The following is a 27,348-nucleotide window of genomic DNA, read 5'->3' on the forward strand; positions in this document are numbered from 1 at the left end:
TGATTCTTTTTCATTCATATATTTATTTATTTAATTTGTTGGCGTGTCCGGCAGGTTCACCAAGCCCAGCCTCAGCCTCTCAGTGACTTTTAGTTTGTTTCCTGCAGTCGCTAAAAGTCGCTAAAAATGGAGTGAGTGAGCTCAGACACCTGTGAAGGCAAAAACAAATCAGGGATAGATTTATCTAGTTTTCAAAACTGAATCCTGATATTCACATTTATTAACATGTTTAAAACATTGAAAAAGAACCTGTCTGTTACATATCAGGAGATTTGGTGACATTTACAAATGACATTATAAAGAATGTTTTTTCAGTCAGCGGTAAGAAATCTTGATAAGATACAAAGCTCTACAGAGAAGTTTAAACCGAGCACATATTCGTGGCACCTTGAAGAAAATTGTGCTTCTTGAATTTTTACATCAGATATGAAATGTGCACATTAACCTCTTTTTACATTCAGAGCTCAGTGCAGTCTGACGAAACATCTTAAAATCCTCATGTTGATAAGAAACTGTCTGATAAAAAAAAACCCCAGTGACTGTTTGTTTTGAACGTCACGGTTCGAGTTCAAAGTTCATCTGTTTACGTGGCAACGAGCTCAAAACACCATCTTTCCAGGAGCCTGTATGACGAAGCAAGTTCAACTTACAAGTCTGTGTCGTGATGCACATCCAACTAGGTCTGGCACTCTTTGGGTTACCTGGCTGTACGGAGCTTAACACAGGTGATCCTGGATCAGTGGTATCATGAAGCTGGTTTCTGATCCAGATAGGAGTGCGTACAAGCATTTAATATAACATAAGAAAAACCCTGATACCTGCAGCAGCAACAAGTGACTTTTAGTGAGATCAATCAGCAAGGAAAGGAAAAATATCCAAATACAATCTGAGTATGATTACATAGACTTACTTAAGTACATCATCAACTTGTAGTTTGAAGGGAGTTTTAAGACATTTTGATCCTTTTAATGGAGCCCCTAAAGTTTAAAACATGTTTCACTACAGATTACTGACTGCATGCCCTGTACTGTAATTTGTAATGTATTCCATTAGATTACTGAATGCTTTGGATTACTTTTTCAATACCTCAAAATTATCTTGCTGAGCTCATTTGTCTGGGTCTTATATCGTGTGGCAGCTGCACTGCACGCACTTTTTTTAATGTGTTCATGGGAAACTGTGTCCTAAAGAGTCGCTCTGCATTACTGCTTTGTCATGTAAAAAAAAAAACACGTCTGTGTTCGTACTTTTTAAGCAGAAAAATGTTTTATATTGTGATATTTACTGGAAATGACGTACAATATAGCCAACGACAAGTAGGTTGTTGTTAGATGGTCATTTTTACATTCATTCATTTTCAGTAACCACTTATCCTGTTGAGGGTCGCGGGGGGGTGGAGCCTGCCCCAGCTGACATTGGGCGAGAGGCAGGGTTCACCCTGGACAGGTCACCAGACTATCACAGGGCTGACACATAGAGACAGACAACCATTCACACTCACATTCACACCTACGGACAATTTAGAGTCACCAATTAACCTGCATGTCTTTGGACTGTGGGAGGAAGCTGGAGCACCTGGAGGAAACCCACGCTGACACAGGGAGAACATGCAAACTCCACACAGAAGGGCTTTATAGTTAAATGAGTTATTGTGGAGATAATTCCTCATTTTGACTTCGTGAATCAGCCGTTCCTCATCGCGAGTGAGAAGCATTAATACAAACACGGCACCCGACAAAAATTTAGCTCAACACAGCAGCGCTGTCGCTCACAGCCAGTTGGAACATTTCAATACAACAAACTGAAGCTCGCTAAGGTTGAGTTCAGTTAAGACACAGTGTTAGAGCAAATTAAAGAAAGTAATCCCTTCAAGTTATCTATTTTAAAGACAGTAACTATATTCAGAATACCAAAAAAGGTGATTTTTTTTTATCTTGTGCATGAGATTAGGGGCTCCACAGATCTTTATTACATGTTAAACCGACTAAATAATATCTATAAAATAAACTAAGGCCTAATATGCAGCTATAATTGCCATTACATTAACTGCCGTGGTTTCACTATAAGCTGTCTGTTTGTTAGAGGTTTTAATGTGGTTGTGTAAAAAAGACAACTATATATTAAAAATGTCTTATGTCTTATATTACTCACTACTTTTGTCCCTGCATGGATCCTGTAGAAATGACTGGTCAGTTGTTGAGCTGCTCTTGAAGTTGGAGCGGGTCAGCTGTTCAGCTGTTACCATGGTGATCAATCGGAGTTACCATGGTGATAAACTCTGGTGAAAAGTGAACCAGCTTCCTGATACTGGAAACACCTGAGTTAAGCTCAAAGAAATCTGGATAACTTTGTGACACAGGTCGCCGGTCGGAGCTCAAAGTTCATCAGTTTCCATGGCAACTAATTATAAAGCTTGTCCTACCTGGAGCTGAGGCATCCAGGTCCCTGACAAAATAAAGCCTTGACCCCTGGCTGTCCTTTCATCAGCAGATTAAAAGGCCTGGGCTGTAAATGAAGACATGTGAGCAATCATCATCATCATCATAATCAGTGGATGTCAGCAGAGTGAAAACACGTGACCAATCTGTTGTGCTTCGTCATTTAGCTTCCTTTTCATTTCAGCAGGATTGTCAGCGGAAATTAAATTAAGCAGAGGAACACTGAGCTTCAGTTGTTTCTCTTTGTGCAAAAACAGAGCGCCCTTGCTCTTCGTCCTCCTGACAGCTACAACCTCCCCGAGCCTGACGGCGTCCAGATTTCGTCCTGAGAGTCCGAGTCGTCCAAAACCAAACCGGATTTCTTGGCACTTGCTCGGGAACGTGCAGCGGCTCCGTTGATGTCGGTCAGCGGGACTAAGGAGTAGTCTCGTCGCTCGGAGAAGTGAGCGACTGCTGAGCCACGACATGCCTGCACGAGGTGAACCAGCAGGCTGATGGACAGCAGACTGGACAGGCTGAAGGTGATTATAAGCCAGGTACGCCTGAGGAGAGAGAGGGACGATGTTAGGTGCGTCACAACTGAGACATGTTGAGGGACAAATATTAAAAGTATGTCATTAACTAACGAGGTTAATGTAAATTTAGTGTGTTGTGGTGCACTGAAATTGGCAATCTTCACTCCTGTTGGAAGGGAGAGTGTTACACCTTTTGTTGAATTATTAATTTAGCCATTTCACTGGTAAAAGCTAATTTAGGATCACCTTCTTTGCTTTTAAAGACAGTAGTTTTTTGTTAACATTATGAAGAAGGCTGTCCACCTCCGGTTGACAAAGTCAGCCCATATACTACATCGCTAGAAACGTTGATATGATACATATGAAGCATGTAAATATAAAGTATTTGTGATTTGCAGAAACGCAAACACTGGGCGCCTTGCTGGCACCGGACGTCAAAATGATGTCAGAAAAGCGTTGGACTCTTACGTCGGACAGACAACAGCTGGGTTGACGATGTTTTAAAGGTCTATTGCACAGGATCCAAAGGGTTCATACTCTATTCATTCTGTTACATTCATATTAATTTTAAATGCTGTACAGCTATTTTCATTTTAAAGACAGATTTTGTTTTGTAAATTTCTGTTTTATATTTATGATTCTGGACTTTTGTAATTCAGTCTTTTATGTTGTCTTAATTTGTTTATTGTGGCTGTTATGAACTAAACTACCAAGGCAAAAACCTTGTACCTACTTGGCAAGATACAGATTGATTCTGAAAAAGACAAGTCAGTAAGAGCTGTAACCACAAAGTAAAGCAGACAGATCCAGAATATATCTTTAACTCTCGTATTGTTTCACCACGACTGCCAGTGACTGCTTTAAATTCAAATGTTGCCCGTTTCTGGTCAAAAAAGGGTTAAAACAGATGACGTTAAGAAAAACAGCCCTTTCCTCCGTCTGTGACCAGAGTACCCGCTCACAAAGCGCTTTCCAGGAACCATGGCAACAGCTAACAATCCCTAACTTGCATGTGAAAGGTAAGGAGGCTAATGAATGCGTCCCATGCTCAGAGTGTCAGCCTCGTTGACATGTAGAGGAGAGACGAGGAGACAGATGCAGGTCTGGGCCGCCTCGCTGTGTGTGCTTTATTTTAATTTGTTTCACTGGACTCCATTAATCAGCGCAGAGGACGGAGCTGTTGTGTTGATGCATATGATTATTCCCTGTTCAATATCTCACCTCAAACTGTGAAATTTCTTTACGTTGTGCAAAAACCTCCTCTGAAGATTAACCTGGAAGCTTTTGACACATTTTTCTGTTTATTAATGGTTTAACTCGGAGCCACACTGACAGAAAACAGACTAACAGTGTGTTTAAGGGGCTGGAAGAGATGCTGAGCTGACCAACGTTTGGCTAGCAGATGGGACGATTTCACACCTCAGCTCACATTTTCTACGTCTGAGGGAGAATCTTTATGTCTGCCAACTGTCCATCACACAGAGAACAAACTGAAACCACAATAAATAAACCTTTACACTCCCTCTTGTCAGTTCTGCTTTCCTTATCTTGCTCTGTAGTACACACTCAGGAATACGTGTCTAATGCGGTGAAGTCTACGGCTTCGCTGTAAAACTGTGACCTATTTTCTGAAGGAAACGGTTTATTGAACAGACGTGAAAGATGGACAGCAGAGGTGAAAAGTTCAGAGGTTCACCCCACTCGACTTTTGACACTTACTCTGCGAGATAAGGCTGCTCCCTGTGAGCGTCTTCATCCTGTCTCCAAGATGTAAACATCTTCTTGGCTAGACACTGTCCAGCTGTAGCGAGGAGAAGAAGAAAAAGAGGAAGAAGAGCAGGATAAATATGTCACTTCATTATCAAGAGCTACATCTTAAAACCCAAAACACACTGGCGGTGAATGCCACGTGTCATAAAATACCACCCTATTATCTTCAATGTGCAATCCCACACCTGCTGCAGCACACCAACACTCCTGGACACGCTGCCCCGCAGCACTTCACGCCACTGTCCTATTTCAAGCCTCGCTGGCTCCATAATAAAATGCGCTTTTCCCCTACTGGCTCTCTGCTTGTTCATACCAGCTCCCATAGCAGCTCTTTTTCTCTGCTCCTATAGCAGCTCGACTCCTCTCCTCACCATGAAGAGAACTCTGTAGCTGTTGCTGTGTCTCGTGTGTGATAAAGAATGGATGAGGAGAGACTTGGTGTCGAAGTCAAGAAATATCCCGAGCTGAACGACCCACAATCACGTCATTATAAAGACAATGGCCAAAAAGATATCACCTGGCGAGTCGTAGCTCTGGAGATCGGCTCCTCAGGTGAGAAATCAAGTTTAATTAGTGGCTGTCCACACCTGATTTAAGCTAATGCAGAGGTGGAGGAGGTACAGGTCTGTCAGTAACAGTAGTAATAACTTTACGTGGTCATCTGTTGAAGAGCTGCAGCGTGACGCATCCAGTGTGTGCTAGGGGCGGCACTTGACACGAGTCACATGGCGCGCTGCTTAAGTCTTAGTTTTGCTTTTAGATTTAATGGCCCATTACTTAAGAATAAACGAGGACTTAGACCCTATGCCGTTGTGAGCATTTATACTTGTGATATACGGTGGTGTGTCTGTGTCACTCTGCAGTTACACCTCCAAAACACTAGTTGGCAGCAGAGTTTCTGTGAAGTGCTGTAAAGTTTAGTTGATTCAAAACACACATTAAACATGGCTTAATAGAAACAGTTTCAAACACGAGTACACAAATCGGCTTCACTATAACTCGCAGCATTCACAGACAAACACTTGTCTTTATCTGGACACATTTTCCCCACAAATACAACATGCTAACGTTATTAGCACAAGCCTATGGCATTTTACATTGTATAAATTAGCCTAGCGACGAGCAGAGATTTCCTCTGCTCATATGAAGCCAGGATAAATCACACACAACTTAAAATGCTATTTTTGTGGAGGCTTTATTGTCTTTACAATTTGTTGTTTCCTATCTGTGAAGTAAAGTAAATAAAAGCTTTGTTTCCACTGAGGGAAATGGTTTTGTGTAGTCACATTTCTGGGGAGGTGCACGTCAGGCGATGGCATAGGGTACAGCGAAGGCTCTACGTTGGCGCAGAGCCTTCGCCGTGGGTACAGTGTCGATATGACGCAGAAGTATGAATTCTGCATAAGAGGGAATTAGTGACATCTAGCAGTGAGGATTGCAGATTGAAATCAGTGTTTCTCCTACACTGCTCATCACTGAGAGTCTTCTAACTACAGTGGCCAATGTGAAAACATGAATGCCCCTCTCTAGAGCCAGTGTTTGGTTTGTCCATTCTGGGCTACTGTAGAAACATGGTGGAGCAAAATGGTGATCTCTGTAAATAAGGACCCACTCTCTATGTAGATATAAACAGTTCATTCTAAGGTAATGAGAACACACCAATTCTTATTTTCAGGTGATTATACACTAAGAAAACAAATTCATTATATCAAAATAAGTAAACCTACACACTGGACTTTTATATATCGGCCCCTCAACAGACTCTGTACAGAGGAGGTTCTGTGAGAGGGTTACTGAAACCTTTGGTTGGGTTTGTTTTGTTATTTTGCACTGTTCTAATGGACTCCACTGTCTCAGTGTGTCTTTGTGAAATATTAAACAGAATGGGAGTTATAGAGTTCTGGAGCTGACGTGCACATGAATAACATTTCCAGTCCTCCCAGCTGAGTCGATACAGTGGTGCTCTGTTGAGACAGAAAGCAACAAAGTCTGAGCTGTTTTTACGTCTGCTCTGTGCAAACAATTGCTAAACCTCAACACACACACACACACACACACACACACACACACACACACACACACACACACACACACACACACACACACACACACACACAGAGGCTGATAAACACTGAGTTTCAAATATTCAGTGAGTATCTGTTTGTGTGATCTCCACCCGTCTCCTCACATGGATCAGACCCAGCATACAATAATCTGATATTCCAACATGTAAACTACATATAGTGAGCAATCTGACTTCCTTCTCATCTTTGTTGTGTTACACATGTGCAGCACAAATCAGGTATAAAAACGCAGCCAGTCATATATACTCACTGGCCTCTTTATTAGGCACACCTGTTCAACTGCTTGTTAACGCGAATAGTTAATCATCCAATAACATGGCAGCAACTCAATGCATTTAGTCATGTAGACATGGTGAAGACGAGCTGCTGAAGTTCAAACGGAGCATCAGAATGATGAAGAAAGGTGATTTAAGTGTTTACTGGGATTTTCAGCACAACCATCTCTAGGGTTTACAGAGGATGGTCCCAAAAAGAGAAAATATCCAGTGAGCCAAAATGCCTTGTTGATGCCAGAGGTCAGAGGAGAATGGCCAGACTGGTTCAAGATGATAGAAAGGCAACAGGAAGTCAAATAAGCACTGGTTACAAAGAAGATTGGAAAAACCACATTCAGATGGAAGCATGGATCCATCCTGCCTTGTATCAACGCTTCAGGCTGCTGCTGCTGCTGGTGGTGTAATGGTGTGGGGGAGATTTTCTTAGTACCAACTGAGCATGGTTTAAACACCACAGCCTACCTGAGTATTGTTGCTGAGCGTGTCCATCCCTTTATGACCACAGTGTACCCATCTTCTGATGGCTACTTCCAGCAGGATAAAGCACCATGTCACAAAGCTCACATCATCTCAAACATGACAATGAGTTCACTGTACTCCAATGCACAGGCTCAGCTTGGACAGTATCAACCACCGTGTCTCCATGTTTGTGTGTGTACCTCTGTGTAAGGTGTAGTTGCTCTCTCCTCGCAGTGTGGCGTTACAGCTTCCTGTCTGCGGGTCACACGGACACTGGTTGTCACAGTGACACTCCTGAGCACAGGATGGGCCGAAGAAACCCAGCGGACACACTGACACAGAGGGACACAGGAAGTAAAATGACTTGTTGATGTAACTGAAACAAAATCTTTACACTTCAGAAGACGTTCAGCGTGACCGGTCGTGTTATCGTACGTCATCTTACCTTGTTCGCAGGTGTTGCCGTGGAAACCAGGAGGGCAAGTGCAGCGTCCGTGGACGGGGTCGCAGGAGCCGCCGTTGACACAGGCGCAGGTTTGATTGCAGCTGTCACCATAGAAACCCGGGAGGCACTCTGAAAATAAGACGAGAAATCAGAGTTAAGTTATTAAGGTTAAGGTTATTATTTTTTTTAATTAAAGGACAGCTGGAGAGTGACGGGAAAGGGGGGAGAGAAATAATGGAAATGACAGTCAACAAAACGCCATAGGTTGGCTCCAAACCCAGGCCACTGCTAAGGACTGACAAACAACTTCAGCAGGTTTCAACGATTTCAATGGAAGTAATTGATTTTGCAGAAATATTTGCCAACGTATGACCCTTCTGGTTGATGTTAAGGTCAGCTTTTGTGTGTGTGTGTGTGTGTGTGTGTGTGTGTGTGTGAGTGTGTGAGTGATTACCTTGGCTGCAGTTCTTTCCTCTCCATCCAGCATCGCAGACACAACCATCTGCAGCACAGACAACAAGACATGAAACAGTGCTGACAAACAACAAGTCATTAACCAGCAGGTGGAGGAAGTACTCCGAACTTTTACTAAAGTAAAATAAAAACTAATCCTGGTTCTCCTCCACCTGCTGCAGCTGAGCGCCACCTCCTCACTTACTGGCAGTGCAGACGCCATGAGTGCCGCAGGCCGGCGGCTGACACACCAGAGAGTCACAGGCGGCACCCTGCCAGCCCTCCTGACACCGACAACGTCCGTCCACACAGTCTCCGTGTCCGCTGCAGTTTGCTGGCTGGCAGCGCCGCTGGTGTACACACAAGATGGTGGAGATGGGCCGAGCACAACGCCACCTGCCGTCTGATTTGCTGAGAGGAGAGAAAGAGAGGTGAAGATCACGAGAAGACAGATCCAGAACAATGAAGCTCAAAACATCGATTAGGGCGATCACTCAAACCACATTTGTCAGTGTTGTGTTTTATGGTGGAGCATAAAAAGACCTTTTATCCTCATAGATGAAATGTTAATCTGCTCACCAGTGATCAGAGGGATAGCTGGCCAATTTGCCACCAGTCACATATGTGGAAGATCCGCCTCCATCCAGATTGATGGCATTGATGACCCCGTAGCTCTTCAGAGTCTCAGCCAACTCCCGAAGATTCATACTGTACAGATACAAAAAACAGGAAATTAAATACAACGTTCTGATGGCATCCTGGCATGTTGAACTGCAGCTCTGTGGTGTGGTTAAGTCAAGCACAGAGTTCCTTGAAGGACTGTATGGGCTGTAGGACAGAGGACAGAGTTGACCGCGACACATTTTAACAGGCTTAGCGGTTAGCATTGGATGGCTAACATTACCCTTAATAACATAACAGTTATTGATGGGGTTCACAACAGACTTGATCACTTTTGCTGCTGTTTGTTGGGACTGTTTAACAGCTCAATGTCAGCTGTTAAATGTTGCTGCGTCAGCTCATGCTAACCAGGCAAACAGTGAAGTAGCTGTCTTGTTTTTTGGGGGCCAGAAGTGACCATATTTGGGCAAGAAGGTGGAGTTGTGGTACAGTGAGGGGTGGATCTGACCGAGAAGCCGAGGACACAGCTGATAGCCTGTCTCTCAAAGCAGCCGTGCCTTAATTATGCAGAACTTTAAGCTTTAATAAAATGTAAACAGCCATACAGTTGCCATGAATGTTGACATTAGCTACAGAGGCTGTAAACATGTTTACTTCTGCTGTTAAGGTGGACATATTAACATGGAGGTCTGTGGGAACTGACTCGCTTTTCGAGCCAGCCTCAGGTGACCATCAGAGGAACTGCAGTTTTTGGCACCTCTGTGTTGAGCTTCATTTTTCAACTTCAGAGGCTGCTGCTTGGTCGGGGCAACATTACTAATGGTAATCACAGAATGAGCGGCGCCGCTGGCTAGCTCTCACCAGACCCAGTTGGTGTGCAGTGCAGTAAAGTGAAGAGGAACAAACCATAGACTGATACGCCTAACTGGTCAAAAAGATTCTCAACTGTTAACTTACTAACAGCTTACATCCAAAGTACTGGGTTATTTTGATTGATACCCAGGAACATCAAGTCCTAAATAGGGCTGGCTAACTAATATTTTCAGAGAGCTTTGATAAACCTGACTTCTACGTATGATATGGATAACAGATGGATTCCTGACATCAGTCATTAAAGGTAATTAAATGCACGTTCTTTGGATATAAACCTATATTGTCACTGCATAGCATTTTCAAATTCTCACAAAACCATCTCTGCAGTCACACAACTATCTTGAGTTGAATTGTGAAAAGTGAATATTGTTCTCACATGGAACATATTCCAAAATTAAGTTTGAACTTCAGCATTAACTTATCTGAAACACAAAAGCAAAGGAAGACTGCTTTATTTCTGGGACTCTTATAATGAATCTGACGCATGTCCAATGCAGGAGGATCAATTCAGACTCAACGCCATATTTTTTATCCTGTGGTAACCTCCTGTTTTAATCTTTCAAAGCACATGAAGATGCCCTTGAAAGATGAACTTATCAAACACAGTATCATGTGGGAGGGCTGAATGGCAGCTGCTGAGCGAACATCCCACATGGCCCGGCCAAAGTCAGAGTGCAGGCTGCTGACATGGGGTCACCCTGAGAGGTCATTGTTTGGTCCGAGCTGACTTTTATTGAGCAGGCGGACGCCTGATATTGAGCGGAGATACACAAAGGGCAGCAGACATATAAAGACATGTCAGCTTGTTGTGCTTTTCAAGGCCACATCATTGACAGCAACACATTAATCTCTAGGGTTGCTCTGAGGGTGGAGGGGGAGTCAGATCAATACATTCGATTGGTGGAGAGATCTTAGTGGGTTGCGGTGACGTGTCGGTTCATCTCACAAATGAATCCTGTCAGGTTAAAAAGCCTTTTACTGAACCTCCATTTATCACATTTAACATTAGGTTGTTTTATTTTCCGCCAGCTATCTTTAGCTTTTCTCCTTCACCTCCACCAGCATCAGTTCATCATGCAGGAAATTAAACGAATTGTGGACACATCTCACTGATCCCACAGCCTGTTTTATTATTGCTGCAGTGATAAAGACAATCCAAAGTGCACAGAGCTTGTTTTTTGTCTGTCTGTTTGACTCGGGCATGCCAAATCAAACCCTGCATATTTAATTCCCGCTACAGGGCACTCTGTATTGACTCAAAAGCCTGTGAGTCACTTTAATGTTGATGGAATAAATTATCATGTTTTCTCTTGTCCACATCTGCATCTGCTCTCTCTTTTTCCTCCCCAGAGGGAGACTGACTCTTTCATTAACTCACTGGGTGGTAAATAAAGAATATTACTTCCATTTCTTTCATCTAGCTGAGTAGATGTTTGGAGGACAACATTTCTTACCCCCTCACTCCAGTCTGTCCATCGATCTGAAACAGGATGAGTCTGCCCTCGGCATCATGGCCCACCGCCGTCCTCGCCGACACCACGTCCACAAAAGTGCGGAATTGCCCTATGAAAGTACAAGAGACATGTTTTTGTGTAAATGTTATGCACAAAAAAGATCAATACAAGACTTGTTAAATCAAAAATATATGGTTTTGAAAAGGATTTTGTATTCTGTGTTTCTTCTCATGGAAGGTTTTCACCAACCATGACATTTTTTATGAATCAATTTAATTTAGTATGAAGGGTTTGTTTTGTACATTGAGAAAAAAAAACAGACTAACAATGTAAAGAGACAAAGATCCCTTTGAGCAACAGCTGAATAAAAACAGAAGGAATCAGCTGTCGTTGGTAAAAGAAGTTGGAAGCCCAGCATCAAAAGGTGTGCAGATTTAAAGAGGAACAGATTCCTGTTCCACTGTCAAGTGCACAATAATGTCTGTAACAAGCTAAAATTAACTTCAGCAAAGCTCTTCACAACAGACACAGAAGGTTAGTCTCAGGTTGGCACTGTTGGAATATCAGCTGAACATACAATGGACTGAAAGATGACAGTTTAAATCTCTTCAATAAAACTAGTGAGAACCACTTCAGAGCCCAGTTTCAATGCTGTGGTTCAATAATAATGGAGGGTCACTGACATTTTTCTGGCCTAGAAAACAAATTCAGCATCCAAGTTCTAATCGTATTCTCCCCTGTTATGAAACACTGTGTAGACATCGACTAGTTGGAGGTCTGAATCATCCATCCATCCATTTTCATCCACTTCTCCGGGGTCGCGGGGGCAGCAGGCCAAGCAATGCACCCCAGATGTCCCTCTCCCCAGCAACACTTTCCAGCTCCTCCTGGGGGACCCTGAGGCGTTCCCAGGCCAGGTGAGATATGCAATTCCTCCAGTGTGTTCTGGGTCTGCCCCGGGGCCTCCTACCAGTGGGACGTGCCCGAGGTGCACCAAGAGAGGGGCAGCGCCTGCATCACTGCAGAAATCGCACCAAACTGCCACCTCACGCTCCATTCTACCCTCACTCGTGAACAAAACCCTGAGATACTTGAACTCCTTTGCTTGAGGCAGTAACTCTCCCCCAACCCAGAGGGTTCTTTTGATAATACATTTGGTCTGAATGGTCAGAATATTTTGTGTCTAAATTACACTCTTTTTCACTCTGATTAGATTATTGAAGGAAAGGAGAAAAATAGTAGCTGGTTCATAACTATTGAATGGTAACTGGTAAATCAAACTAGATTAGAAATCTATTCACTGTCAAGTAATGTTACATGTTCACTTGCTTCCTGCAGTCTAACATCTTGTCCTTCCTTGTAGCATTCGTGGATCAAGCTGATGAGTTGAACTGACACGCGGCTGTCTGCGCCAGAAACGTCAAGGCTGTTTTTCAAGTAAGAAGACAAAAACAAACCACAAAGAACTGATGAATAAGTTTCTCCTCATTCTGCTCTGTTTAGGACAGAGGGCAGAAGGAGCTGATACTTTTCAAGTCCGTCGTAAAACCAAGCAGCAACCTCCAGGGGTGAAAAATGAAGCAACACAGAGGTGCCAAAAACTGCAGTTCCTCTAATGACCACCAGAAGTGAGTCACTCCCCACAGACTCCCATGTTAAAATGTCCAAATTTGCAGCAATATGCTAATTTCTGGCTCCCATTATGTGATCTCCACCAAAGAGTCAGCCATCGAGTTGTATCGTGGGTATTGTTGGCATCCGGTTTCGACAAGGAAAAAGAATGTGTAGAAAAAAAGACACACTGATTCTGATCCTAATTTTTTACTGCTGATCAATGTTACAGAGTACAAAGCTAAATTCATGGAGTACAGGTTTTGAAATGAAGAGAAAATAATGTTGAGATAAACATCTTCATTTAGACCTGGATATAAGGTTGGTTGTTTGCTGACTGTCTGAAGTGGGCAATGTCTCTACAGATTTTTATATGATGGCAATGAGTTCATAATTAGCTGAGGTCAGCATCATGTAAACAATGATAGGAAAACTCATCCTCATTTGCTTTACAGTGTTTGTAACAATAAAGGTGTGTGCAGCTAGGAAACCTGATGTGAACTTTGGTTTCACTCTTGTCATTGTTAATCAAACATGCCAGTGTTGTGTTTTGTTGGCAGTGGAGTCATGCCAGGTCACAGACGAGTTTCTGTGTTATCCAAACACAGCACGGCAGCGTTCTGAGGTATAGTTACACTTAATTACAGCTGAAGTGAAGCAGATCCAGTCGCTGGGCGGAGGTCAGGTGAAATGATCCTGGAAAGAAGGACTTGTGTGTTGTTGTAACTCGGTCTGAAGTTCAGGGGAAATCTTGATTATCTCTGGAAAGGTGTTGATGTAGAAACCAGGTTTACTGACAGTCTGTGTCACTATAGCTTGTTTTACACTGCCTCTTCAAGGGGGGAATTCTGCACCATTATGCCGCCTCGCCATAAAGGGTAGAATAACGGAATGGGGGACAGAGTGTTTCACCGTTAAGCCGGCATCACAGGCACTGACAGCGCCCAAAGGGTCTCTGTGTAACCGGGACAACCGTCAGGACGGAATCATGGATGAGACGGGTGTGACATTTTGACATGCTATGTGCACAACCCACCGCAGGAGTTTTAAAAAGTAGCTGATGGTAGTTAGCAGCTAACTCAAAGAAGAAGAAAAGCAGCAGAAAATTTCCACTAATTCCATGACTTTTCCAGATTTTTCATGACCGTGGGAATTTTCTAAATGATTGTTATCGCCATGTTATGCCATTGTCATTGTTTATAAAGCGCTGCCAACACTGTTATGTAACATGTCATGCCTGTCATGCCTGTTTTGATTCTGTGATAGCGGCATGCCATGTAAAATCACACACTGTCCAGAATGATGCTGCCGTTGTTTGGTTCTGTGTAAAAATGCAAAGGTGGCATAAATAAGGGACTTCATAGCGGCCTTATAGCACAATCTCAGTGTAAAATGGGCTTATGGCAACTGAAACAAACCTGTTAAACTGAAGTTTAACTTGATCTTAACCCCAGTTTTCATTTTTCCAATTAATTCTTCCCTGTCTTGTTGAAGATGAGATGAATCCAGACTAAACGCCCAGCAGGCTGAAAGGAAGCTGTTTTATTGTTTGCCCTGTGAATGTAAATGTGAATATAAATGTGCAGTACGTACCCGTCTCCTGTGACTTGTCACACTCAGCTATCAGACTCTGGTTGATGTAAACCTCGCCGCCCCTTAACAGCCACACCACACCACTGACCAGCTGGACAAACGGGTTGGACTGGTCCAAAACATCGTCCTGCGATAGATAGCTAAGTAAAAGGAGGGGAAAAAGAAGATAGGACGTCACTATTTCTGACTGTTTATCACCATTCTATATTTCTATAACTGAATAGTGCAGCTCAGTAATATACTGCACTGTGGCTGGAAATGTTAATCCACAACTTCAGTTCAGACGGTGTAACTCTGATGGTATACTTAAAGCACGACCTGCATGCTGACTGTGTCATCCTGCTGTCAGAAGATTCAGAGATAAAATCATTTATAATTTTCACAGCTGTGCACTGTCCTGTACAAATACTTGCTATAAATGAAATCTGAAGTGTTTTACTCATCCTGCTCATCAAGCATCTAGGCCTGCATTGTTGTATAAATATGAGCTGTAAACTGAGCATGAGTGTTTGCACTAACAGACAGAAGAGAGATGAACTCTGCAGCAGCTCAATTAATGTTCTATGAGCTGTGAGAAATAACTGCGAGGAGAAAGGGGATAAAGAGTAAGATAAGGGATGAGTGTGATGTGACCATGAGGAGACGGTGTCCTTAGAGAAAAGAAAAACAAACACAGTGTCCACACAGCATGACTGATCAGCAATATCATCCTGTGGAGTACAACTAGAATTACTGACCCGCGGCTGTACTCCTTCTTGCACCAGTCAAGTTGCAGTTACAGTTTACATCCATGTCAGTGAAAACATGGATGTGCCACACACAGAAGATCTATACAATCAGCACAGTTTCAAGATTAGAGTCACCAATGCAGTGTCTGACCAAATGTCCCCCCGTCTGTTGCTGAGATATGACACTGAATAAAGGACAGAAAAGTGTTTTGAGCAGAACATGATGATGTCACAAAGAAGTTGACCTTTGACTTTCTGGTTATAAAATGTCATCACTTCATTGGTTCATCCTGTTAAACATTTGTGTGGAATTTTGTCATAATTAGTGCAAGAATTCTTGAGTTATGGCCATAAACATGTTTTGTGAGGTCACAGTGACCTTGACCCTTGACCAAAATCTAATCAGTTCACCACTGAGTCCAAATGAACGTTTGTGTCAAATTTGAAGAAATTTCCTTAACGTGGTCTTGAAATATCCCGGTCATAAGAATGGGATGGACGCAAGGTCACAATGATCTCGACCTTTGACCACCAAAATCTTATCAGTTCAGCTTTGGGTCCAAGTGGACGTTTGTGCCAAATTTGAGGAAAATCGCTCAGGTGTTCTTGAGATATCAAATTCATAGACAGGGAAAATACACATGAACTGCTATTCAACTAAACCCAAAAAAGTTTGAAGTACGCTCTGAATCCTAATCAGTTTATTCTTCAGTCCAAGTGGATGTTTGTGCCAAATTTGAAGAAATTCCCTAACAGGTGTTCTTGAGATTTCTTGCTCACGAGAATGAGACCGATGCAAAAATCTGACAACCAAAAACTAACCACTTCAACATTGAGCCCAAGAGGACGTTTGTGCCAAATTTGAAGACATTCTTTTAAAGGCATTCTTGAGATATCACCCTCATAATTTAATGCGAGTACTAGGAATACTGAACTTACTTTAAAAGTCTATCTCTTGTAATAAACTGTAATCCTTTAGTCAGTTCATACTGCAGCTTCCTGTGTCTTATTCTGACGGCTTTAACCCAGATCCAGTTGTGGATACTGATGTGTTGGTAGCTGGCGAGATGCCACAGGTGCACTTATGCAGCTCTGACTGCAGTGACCTCTCCGGTTATTTTTACTCCTGTAACATTACCTCAACTCAAGATGAGGAGTCCCCTTACCTTATATCACCTCACCTTAAATTACCAGCCAGATCAAGCAGCCAAAAGCGGGTTTGTTTTTTTATCACTACAGTGTACGGTAAGTCCGCTGAAATGGTGAAACCAGCTGGTAAACTGGTTTTAATGGTATTTTGGGTACTTTAATATGTTTGATCAACAAAGTGTTTACAACTGCAGTGTCCTGGACTGACATTTAGACCTCTGCACGAGAACTTCAGGTCATTCCAGCACGTTCAGTTTTTATCTCTGTACCACTCACCTTAACTGACACTAAACTTAAGGTGACCAGCTTTTAAACAGCAGGCAGAGCACAGGTGGAGCTAATAACATAAACGCTCACTTTGTTCCATTGTAGTGTCCCCGTAAGTCCTGTCAGGAAGTCAGTATGAAGAGTTTCAAGGTCCTAACATGGACACACTTAAATGGAGTACAGCTAGGAAGGAATCATGTTTTAACATTATGATATTGTAATGTCATTTTTCTACACTTGTGTTTTTATTAATCTAATTAACAACTCACAACTTTTTAGCATCAATGTGACGACATACAGAGAGCACAGACATCAGTAGTGAAAAGTAACCAAGTATTGTTCTTAAGCAGAATTTTTTAGGGTACCTTTTCTGAGTATTTACTTTTTATGCTACTTTATACTTCTTCTCAACTACAAGAAGCAAACCACCGGCCCAAATATGGAGCGTGGACTGGCAGCTGGAGAGGTGCCATGCTGCGGTGCTGGATTGCACGTGTGCTGTGGTCATTTCATTCATCTCACAGACTGATTTAGCATAGCACGTGCAACATATAGACCGATGTCACACTGTAGACTAATAAACAGACAGATTAAACAGAGAAGCAGCTGGAGAACTTGTGAGTGAGCAGGGCCAGCCTTAAGATGTAGATATCATTATTTAGAATTTCAGCTAGTCAAAATTATATAACTAATATGTCAACTTGGAATTTAAAACTGAATTATAGAAATCTGTTATTATGATTGAATTGAAGTCAATGGCAAAAGTTGACTAGCTGTAATCTGGTTCCAGATATCTGATGAACATTTCCACTAGTATGAAATTAATTGTTGATATCAAGAGTCAACATTTTGATGAGTAATAGATATGTTTATTTAGAACTACTACAAGACAAAATCATATTATGTTGGCTTGAAATTCAAACCAAGTCAAAAGCGCTGATAGCTACAATTGCTACTGCCGCTACTGATTAAATGGCTTGCCATAAGGACATTAACAAAAACACATTGTTTCTACAAAGAGACACTGCTGATTCGAGCTGAGGGTTTAGATAAAGATAACAACTGGCAGAAATCTAAGGCCGTATTCACAAAGCGTCCTCCTACAAAGAGTCGCTCCTAGTGACAAAATTCTAAGAAAATTCTTAGAATTTTCTCTTAAAGTTAAGACTAGGTCCTTGTAAAGACAAAAAAAAAAAAACGTATTCACAGAGCGTCTTAGACCTTAAAAGAGCTCCTAAGGTGAAAAACTGTCAGGAGCGGGAAGGAGGACTTTTAAGAGACTTAAGAGTTTCTTAATCAGAGGAGAAAATGGTGGAAACACAAAGAAGTCGGAGGAATATTCTCAAAACACTGGATGACAGTGAGTAAATGAAATGCTACAGATTAGATCGTGTGAGGATATGCACACAATTCCCACCTAACACTATAACACCAGAAATAAAATGATCACAACAATAAGATATTTGGAGAACTGGAAAATGCAGCAGTGATCACAATAACCATGACATCACTGTCACAGTCAGCAGGTCATTTCATTTCCACTGGGTGTCCACACCTTGCAGGCTCACAAAAAGGGTGTGTCCATGACAACCAATCACATCTGTTAAAAGAATGTGTCACACCTAACAACGGCGTCAACCACACCTCCTCACTAAGACAAGTTTCTGTCTTTTGCTCAGAGTTGCTCTGAGAACTTTCCTAAATCACTCCTAAGCTTGGGCTCCTTACTTAAAATGTTAAAATGAGAGTGTTCCTTGTAAATACGGCCCTTTATTCTAACAAACTTATTCCCACAAATGAATCCATATCTGATCTGCGCCACATGTGAATGGCTCACTTTCACCAAGAGGTGTAAATACTGTTGCATCACACAGGGACAAAAAAAAGTTTCCATTTTGTGGATGCAATATTTTCTATTTTTAATGTGAGGGGTTGTTTTTTTAAATAACTTGACTGACATCTTTCACACAGACGGACCAAAGCAGGACAAAGACTGGCTGTATCATGTTTTTGGTTTGCTGCGTGTGTGTGTGTGTGTGTGGTATAATAATGTTTATTTTGTTCGAGCTTCACTTCCTCTGGGCGTTTGACCCTCCACACCCACAGATGGTTGCATCATGTATGGAACTTTAAAGATTACTGACCTCAGGTATCAAACCAACAGGTCAAATTTACTTCTTCATGGTTTAGGCTATAGATGAAATGTGTGAGCATGTGTGTTTGTCTGTGTGGTGGGTAAGTGTTGACTTTACAATGGCATTATAAATATACAGTTGTATCATTGTGGAGGATTCAAGGACATAGAATTATTTCTCAGCATCAGCATATTTTAAAACCTTGGGTGAAGCAGTATTTAAAATAACTCATAATTTCATTTGTTGTGTTTCATCAGTCAAACTGAAACCAGGTAAATGTCTCTGGATAACAGTGAGTCACGCTGCAATGAACCCATCATCTGTGGATTGTTTTTCAGTGGTTTATTAAACGGAACCAGATGTTAGACGTTACTGGCCCATGAAACAGGAAGTCACTAAACTGCCTGAGAGGAGGAACAGCAGCTCAGTTTAACGTGACGAGAGACAATATCTCAGAAACGTGACGTCAGGTGCAGAGAGGCAGAGAGACGGTGCTGAAGGTAGTCTGAGTCAGACATGCTCCAGCACTGATGATAACTCTCATGAGGAATGGTGGCCCGTGCCTTATCAAAATAAAAGCTGTTACTGTGCTGACTGTTGTAATCTTGCAGCTTCTACAGTTAGTAAAAAACCTGCTGTATTTCGTGGAATTTCTTTGTGCCTAATAGGTGTGTATTAGGTTGTGAATAAAGCCTTTTTAACAAAGTGCCCATAGTCACCATGAAAACCATTGAGCATCACTGATCTAATTAATTAAGGTTGCAAATAAATGACGTGGAACTGCCCAAGAAGTATTTCACTGCTGGAAAGATGGTCTTTTCATTACACTAGTCTGTCTATGCAGCAGACACAAATGCTTTTGTAATTGGTGCTACATGACCAGAGAAAACAGAGAAAAAGGGGCTGCAGCCCAAGAGGTAGAAAACCTACAACGACCAGAATGCACGGCGCCACACCAGACCAGTAAATGTCCTGCTGGTGGCTGATGTAACTAACCCTCATACTGGAGAGGCTGTGATAAGGGTGTATTGTATGTAGTGCAGATCACACGCCACCAGAGGTCAGTCTGGTGCAACAGGCAGCTGAGCTGACTGCTAGTGGTGGTGATAATGTCACAGGTCTGTAAACAGAGGTCTCTCTAAATACGCTTCTATACTTTTTGTGACCACGGTGGCGGGCATGCATATTGTGGAGGTACAATCTGTAGTTTGAGCAACAGCCTGTGAGCCACTGTTTCCAGTGGATCTGATCTGTCACATGAGCTCCTCTAGCAATACTCGGGTGCTACTAAAGACACTATGTTATTTATAATCTGGGTGAACTGATTGGAATTCTTACCCAAACACCAGAGTGCCGTCTCTCCTGATTCCAAACTGTGCGTTCTGCAGCCCGCCGCTGTCCTGGACCCTACTGCCATCGCTCACCACATTGCCCAGACACTGGCCTGTTTTTGTGTTGAAGAAGCCGGCGTTCTGGGCGTACAGACACCCGGCAGCCTCAGCCGTTTCCTCCACCGTGGCTCTCTGATTCATCCCGCAGCCGCCCGGCCCACCTGGCTCTAATACCGACACCGTCCTCAGCGGGTCGTGGACCACCGTCATGTGACCTGGAAACAATGACACAACGAGATGCTTCAGGAACACAAAGTCAAAACAGACAAATCAGAATTAGAATAAAAAGCGACATCACTATTAAATCAGCGTCCTCTGACCTACTGTCACATGGTATAAATACAGATGTTCCCATACCATTTTGTCCTTCATGATACCAGTGTCAGTACCTGAACTTGTGTTTCGACCAACAACGGGTATTCTTAACTCAACCAAGTGCTGTACAAAAGGAATAAAATGCTAAACACACACATGAGAGGCAACATAACTGTCAGGTACACAACTCACACACTTAGAGACACAACACACACAGGCACACGTCAGGGAAAACCACATCAGTGGGACACAAACACTAATGAATAAAAGTAAGTTTTGAGCCTGGACTTAAACGAGTCAGTGGAGGGGGCAGATCTGATTGGGAGGGGGATGCTGTTCCACAGTTTGGCGGCAGACACAGCAAAGGCAGGATCACCCCTGAGCTTGAATCTAGAGCGCAGGACAGCCGGGAGCCCCAGGGAGGTCTCTGATGTAGGATGCGGCCAGACCATTAAGGGCTTTGTAAACAAACAGGAGAACCTTAAATCAACTCTGAACTTTACAGGCAGCCAGTGGAGAGAGGCTACAACAGATGTGATGTGGTCTCTTCTCTGGGTACCTGTGAGGAGTCTGGCAGCGGCATTCTGAACCAGCTGGAGGCGGGACAGAGAGGACTGACTAATACCAGTGTACAGAGAGTTACAGTAGACTAAACGTGAGGAGATGACAGCGTTGGTGACTGTCTCAAGGTCCGGAAATGGCTTGATTTTGGAAATGGTGTGGAGCTGTAAAAAGCTGGCTTTTACGACTGCATTTGTTTGTTTGTCAAACTTAAAGGCAGAGTCAAATATCATGCCAAGATTTCTGACACGGGGTACTGATCCAATACCACTGCTTTAAAATAAATCATGTATACTACTAACCCTGTATGGATGTGAAATGACTGCTATCATGGTTGTGTGACACGGCTCAGGTTAAACCCATTCTACGACATGATCAAATACAAAATGACTGCTGCTGAACTTTCTTTAATCCAAAGTAAAATGTTGCCAAATTGCTGACATGTTGCTAACAGCTAACGTTCCACTATTTACAGAAAATCAATTCTTCTTCACTGTTCTAAAACAGTGGTTGTTGCTGTGTAGGTTCCTGTTTTAGAGCAGCGAAGAAGAACTGATTTCCAGGGAAACTGTTATTTTATTTTGGTGTGAAACTTCTTTGAACTTTATCAATAAATTAGGTGGTATCGGATTGATAGCATCGACTGGCATACGGGTCGATCCAGCATGTTAAGCAGAATCTGAGGCACTTCCAACACTGGTATCAATATGGGAACAACTCTGTTATTTAATCAGTGGTATTGTCTTTGCAGACCACAGATGACATGACTTCTTGCCACCAGTTTTTATGTCAGTTTGAATAAATGGATCAGAGGTCAGGCAGCAAATAAATAAACAGATGGATCAATAAATCAGAGGTTCACCAAACAAGGATCAGACCCACGTTCAACACAGAGACCAGGGGCCGTATTCACAAACATTCTGAGAACAAAATCAGAGAGCTCTTAACTTAACATAACATTTTTAGTGAGGAGTCTTTGCTAAGGAGTGACTTAGGAAAGTTCTCAGAGCAACTCTGAGCAAGAGACTGAAACCTCTACCTTAGTGAGCGGGTGTGGTTGACCCTGTTGCTAGGTGTGACACATTCTTTTAACAGGTGTGACTGGTTGTCACAGACACGCCCTTTGTGAGCCTGTAAGGTGTGGACACCCAGTGGAAATGAAATGAACTGCAGGCTGTGACAGTGTTCTCATTGTTAGTGTGATCTCTCCGCCGATGGAAGGTTGAAGTCGACCCAACTCATTGCTGCTCCTTTCTTACTTTTTGATTATTTTATTTCTGGTATTATAACGTTATTGCTTTAGGTGGGAAATGCATGCATACCCCTAATGAGATCGACCACAAATATTATTCCTGCCCGATCTAATCTGTGGCATTTCATTTACTCACTGTCATTCAGTGTTTGGAGAATATTTCTCCGACCTCTTTGTGTTCCCACCATTTTCTCCTCTGATTAAGAAACTCTTGAACTTCTTAAAAGTCCTCCTCCCTGCTCCTAACAGTTTTCACCTTAGGAGCTCTTTTAAGGGCGAAGATAACTTTATCTTTACCAGGACCTAGTCTTAACTTCCAAGAATTTTCTTAGAATTTCGTCAGCAGGAGCAACTCTTTGTACTAGGACATTTGTCAATACAGCCCCAGATCAGCTTAAACCGTTTGCACTCAGTTATTTATTACACGGCTTTGTGGAATCCTAATTTTGATTGGTCAATAATGATAGCAGACCGTTGCTATGACTAATAGACTGTTGCTTTGAACACAGTTTTGATCAGAGATGCTGAGCAGAGGCAACAGTCAGAAGTCATTTCTAAAGTTTGTGTCAAAATATTGATATCATTAGCAAGTAGCCGTGTAATAAGAAGGATAATGTACAATGAGCAGGTACAGAGTGCCCTCAGGGTGATTCTATCAGGCACCCTCTGCTTCCTGTCGGGTCCTACATCACCCTGTCAGGGTTCATTTCACAATAATGACCCGCTCCCTGTACATTATACTACACTCAGTGTTCCTGTAACTTGTGACTCAATGATTACGGACCGTAAACCCATCTGGTGTTTTCCGCCACAGCCGAGACAAACTTTGTGGACTCGGCCACTGGCAGCCCACTGTGGTCACTGGAGGGCCAGCTTTCGTGGGTGACGTTGCCGTGAACAAGTAGCTGACAGTCTCTGACATGGCGGTGAGAGTGGGAGGGTCCGTGGCCGTGGCTGTAAGGCAGCAGGATGTCATCGTCCATAGAGACTCTGCGAGGAGAGAAAACAAAGCAATACTATTTTAAAATCGAGGTTAAGAGAGAAACAATTTAAAATAACAACTGTGGTGTGTGTGATTCTACATATGTTTGATATGCATCAGTTCTGAGCTGCACCAGGTGTTTTGACACCCGCCAAAGTCCACTTCATTTCTTACCACCTCTTTTGTTGATTGACATAAGTTAGAGAGTCTGAGCAAAGACGAGTCGGTCTGCAACTAAGACTAATCAGTCTTGTTTTTGTTTTGTTTTTTTATAGATTTTTGAAATAAAGATGATACAAACAGATTGTTTAAAAGAAGCACATCCATTTTTACCTTTTTTGTTGCAACAATAAGATCCTGTTCACAACAGTTTACATTAAGATAGGTCATTTCACAGCAAGCACAGCTCATAAAATAACAAAAAAATTAAATTAAATAAGTAAGCACAACCCCACGGCTCAATAGTAACAGTTTCCAGGTTGCCATTTACGACAATTTTTAGAAATTGGCAACCAATACTAAGCTTCTTTTAATATATAAAAATAGGGACAGCAAACATTTGTTGGATTAGTCTAAATACTACTGTTACAGGCAGAACATAACCAGACAACACTGCAGGTGCGTCTACTGTGTATTTTTTATTTTGTATTTTTGTCCTGTGCTGTCTGTAACTTACGTTGCTGCCTGTCTTGGCCAGGACGCTCTTGAAAAAAAGATTTTTAATCTCAAGAGATTTTTTTCTGATTAAACAAAGGTTAAATACAAATAAAAATAAAAATTCAATAAGTGGTGAAGGTGTTTTTGTCATCTGTTTTTTTTTATATTTCTTTTCTGATTTTTACCTGAATTTTAAATCCAAAATATACACCAATAAAATCTCAATTCACTGCTAATTTTGTTTTTGAAAAGTAAAAATCCCCAAATGATAAGCTGTGCTAATGATGCCCACAACACATCACCAACAATGCCACGTCCTCGACATCAGATCACAGAGTGACCTACAGAATCTGCTGACTCAGCGGCAGAAAGAAAAACATTCCCACCACTCTAAAAGAGCTCAAACATGACGGCGGTCAGATCCTCAGGGGGAAGCTGTCGGAGTAAAAACATGTTTTCAGTGTTGATAAATAAATCCTGCGTTGGATCAGTCTTCATGTTGACTCATTTCTTGGAGTAGATTTCATCACACACAGCCTCAGTTGGTAAAATCAGGTTTCATCACATGAGGGGATGTGTTTTTTAAAAGGGCTGAGCTGTGGTTTCCTCCAGCCTCGTGAGTAAACACAATCCGTGCTCTATCTAGTTTGTCTAAACGTCAATATCCTTCCTCATTATTTTAGTGTTTAACTTTTACAGCAGACTTTTTCATTTTGTTAAAGATAACGATTTAACCTCTTGAGGCCTTTGTCTTGAGTTTTTGTTTAGTATGCATTTCTTATTTGTCCGAGCTATTTGGGATCAGTATAAATAAAAATTATTATTAAACATATAATAAAGTTCTTTCTATTCTATTCTATAAAAAAAACATAAAACATTATTAATCATAAATAAACAAGTTTCATTCATAAAATGTGATCAGGTTTTGGACTTTGTGTCGGGAGAGATAGCTGCCATTTTGTTTTTACATGGATTAGTGTATTGTGCTCTCACTACCACTAGATGGAACAAAAAGTGTCCACAAACAAGGACAACAGGTCTGAGTTAAGTAAACCCAAAATGTGATGTGTGATGAAACTTTTTTGACAAGTAATTTTGCAGAGAAAGATATTGTCCAAACATCACTGAAAAACGCCTGCTTCTAACTTCTTACATATTATTGTTATTTTATTGTTTATATTTTGTTTTATTTGCACTAAATATGTTTGCATCCTTTCCTACTGTATGCAACAAGCATTTCCCTCAGGATGACTAAAGTTACCTATTTAATATAAACATTCTGAGGTATGTTTATGATCTGTGTATAATATCAGCCCTGTTTTAGCCTCTCTTCACTGGTCATCAGTTTCAGAATTGATTTAGCTGATCACGTTTAGGCACTTTATTGTTCATCCTCCAGCTAAATTGCTGAGATGCTGCTGCCCTGTGAGCCAGGACGCAGCCTCAGATCCTCAGGCAGGGCTCTGTTGGCTGTTCCTCAGTCCCGGCTCAAAACTAAAGGGGAGCGAGGCCCCTCAGCTCTGAAGCTCCCTGCCTGAGGATCTGAGGCTGCTGATTCAGTGACATCTTTTAAATCGCTTCTTAAAACATCTGTTCAAAAAAGCCTTTTATTAATTTCAGCACACTGTTTAATTTTATACATGTCTCACTTGATTATTTTTATTGTTTTTATCTTGTGTTGTCATCAGTTATTATATTGCTTTATTTCATATTACTCTAATAGTTTGATTTGCTGTACCTCAGTGCAACCTACAGGGCAATTAGTTGCCAACTTTGCTGATCTGCTTCAGTGACAGTATTTTATCCTGTTAGGGGTCGCAGGGGGGGCTGGAGCCTATCCCAGCTGACACTGGGTGAGAGGCAGGGTTCACCCTGGACAGGTCACCAGACTATCACAGGGCTGACACACAGAGACAGACAACCATTCACACTCACATTCACACCTACGGACAATTTAGAATCACCAGTTAACCTGCATGTCTTTGGACTGTGGGAGGAAGCTGGAGCACCTGGAGGAAACCCACGCTGACACAGGAAGAACATGCATTTATCGTATTTTTTGTTCTTTGTATTTAATTAAAATTGCCTAATTTTATTTGCTTGAATTCTGCATTGTTTAAAATCTGGGATCATTTTGCAACTTTGTTTTGAAAAGTGCCTTTAAATAAACTTTATGATTATTATTATTGTTATTATTATATTGTAGATGATCACACAAATAGATGTTTGGTATTTATGCCTTTCCACTACATGTGGGATATGTGACTGATCGCAAACTCACTCCTACTTGTGAGGGCTTCTCTTTGTGACAGAACTGTTTGCCTGATGAAGGTCTGCTTACCGAAACATTGCAGCATTAAAATCAGTATTTTTGCAAGTGGTGTGCAACCTCACACTGTCAGGTGACACGGGTGAAAGAGGTAAGACAGGTAAGGTGTGTGCATTTCTGGCATTGTGTGGTTTTAGCATCTTACTGATTGTTTATTGTTGTATTTGCACTTTGCACTGCACTTCTCTCTCAGGATAAATAAAGCTTAATTATAGCGTTCAGGCTTTATGACAGTAGCTGTGATCCAACAGCGCCATCTTGTGTCAATGCAGCGACATTTTCACTGCAACTGTCAGTTTCCTTGAAGAATGAAACCGAAACATGACGACAGACTCCTGATGTGACTGTTGGCGTTAAATTAAACACGGTATATAAAAATAACAAATGTACTAAATGCTATCCGTGTGGCAGATATAATCCAACAGCCATCATTTTAATATGTTTATGTTTACAAAAATTGAAGTTAGTCATTCACATGTTAAATGAAATAAGAGGCGTAAAGGCCGTTTTGTGTCTGAGGTCAGTTTGTCTCATCTGTGAACTTTGTACCTCCAGATAAGAGTTTTAGCTAAAGACCAGATGCTGTTGCTCAACAGCTGCACGTGAGGTTAGCGTGTGTAACGTTACTTGGTGTGTCAGCAGGATTATAGGTTCAATATATTTTACCACAAACTCTCCTTTTCATCCAGCTAACTGTCACAAGGAAATGAAACAAGTTTGGACTGACTTCTCTCAGTCTCCACACAGGCTAACAGTTAGCATGCTAACAGTAGCGGCTAGCTCACAAACACAACAACCGGTGGTCTTACCGGGTGTTTTGGGTCTCGGACAGCCGGACGCAGAGCCACAGCAGCGGCCACACAAACGGACATTTCACCAACACTGCTGCCATATGAGGAGGAAGACTAGCCTGCCACGCTCCTCTCTCCTTCTGCTGGTCCACACATCATCCAGCTAGCACACAGCATCAAAATAAACAAACGGAAAATAC

At 42.0% G+C, this 27,348-nt stretch overlaps 1 protein-coding gene across 1 annotated transcript; it reads right to left on the reverse strand.

Annotated features, from left to right (window-relative positions):
• Nucleotides 1–205: 205 nt before the first annotated feature.
• nagpa (N-acetylglucosamine-1-phosphodiester alpha-N-acetylglucosaminidase) lies at nucleotides 206–27,348 on the reverse strand. Its single transcript, XM_049584882.1, has 12 exons — nucleotides 27,167–27,348; nucleotides 23,174–23,379; nucleotides 20,209–20,476; nucleotides 14,592–14,731; nucleotides 11,388–11,496; nucleotides 9,019–9,147; nucleotides 8,645–8,850; nucleotides 8,441–8,488; nucleotides 7,987–8,115; nucleotides 7,742–7,873; nucleotides 4,673–4,754; nucleotides 206–2,980 (listed from the first exon to the last, which is right to left on the reverse strand). The coding sequence occupies exons 1-12, from the start codon at nucleotides 27,247–27,249 to the stop codon at nucleotides 2,725–2,727; spliced, it is 1,788 nt and encodes a 595-aa protein (XP_049440839.1). The 5' UTR covers nucleotides 27,250–27,348; the 3' UTR covers nucleotides 206–2,724.

This window comes from Epinephelus fuscoguttatus, linkage group LG8 (genome assembly GCF_011397635.1).
Source record: "Epinephelus fuscoguttatus linkage group LG8, E.fuscoguttatus.final_Chr_v1".
Taxonomy (NCBI): domain Eukaryota; kingdom Metazoa; phylum Chordata; class Actinopteri; order Perciformes; family Serranidae; genus Epinephelus; species Epinephelus fuscoguttatus.

What these genes read in the sequence shown, in the direction of transcription:
- nagpa (XM_049584882.1), bottom strand. Translation starts at nt 27,249, where the DNA reads ATGGCAGCAGTGTTGGTGAAATGTCCGTTTGTGTGGCCGCTGCTGTGG. An exon ending in GACGGCACTCTGGTGTTTGG is followed by an intron (nt 14,732 to 20,208) that starts GTAAGAATTCCA and finishes CCTTTTACTTAG; the next exon opens with CTATCTATCGCAGGACGATG. An exon ending in TGACAAGTCACAGGAGACGG is followed by an intron (nt 11,497 to 14,591) that starts GTACGTACTGCA and finishes GTACTTTCATAG; the next exon opens with GGCAATTCCGCACTTTTGTG.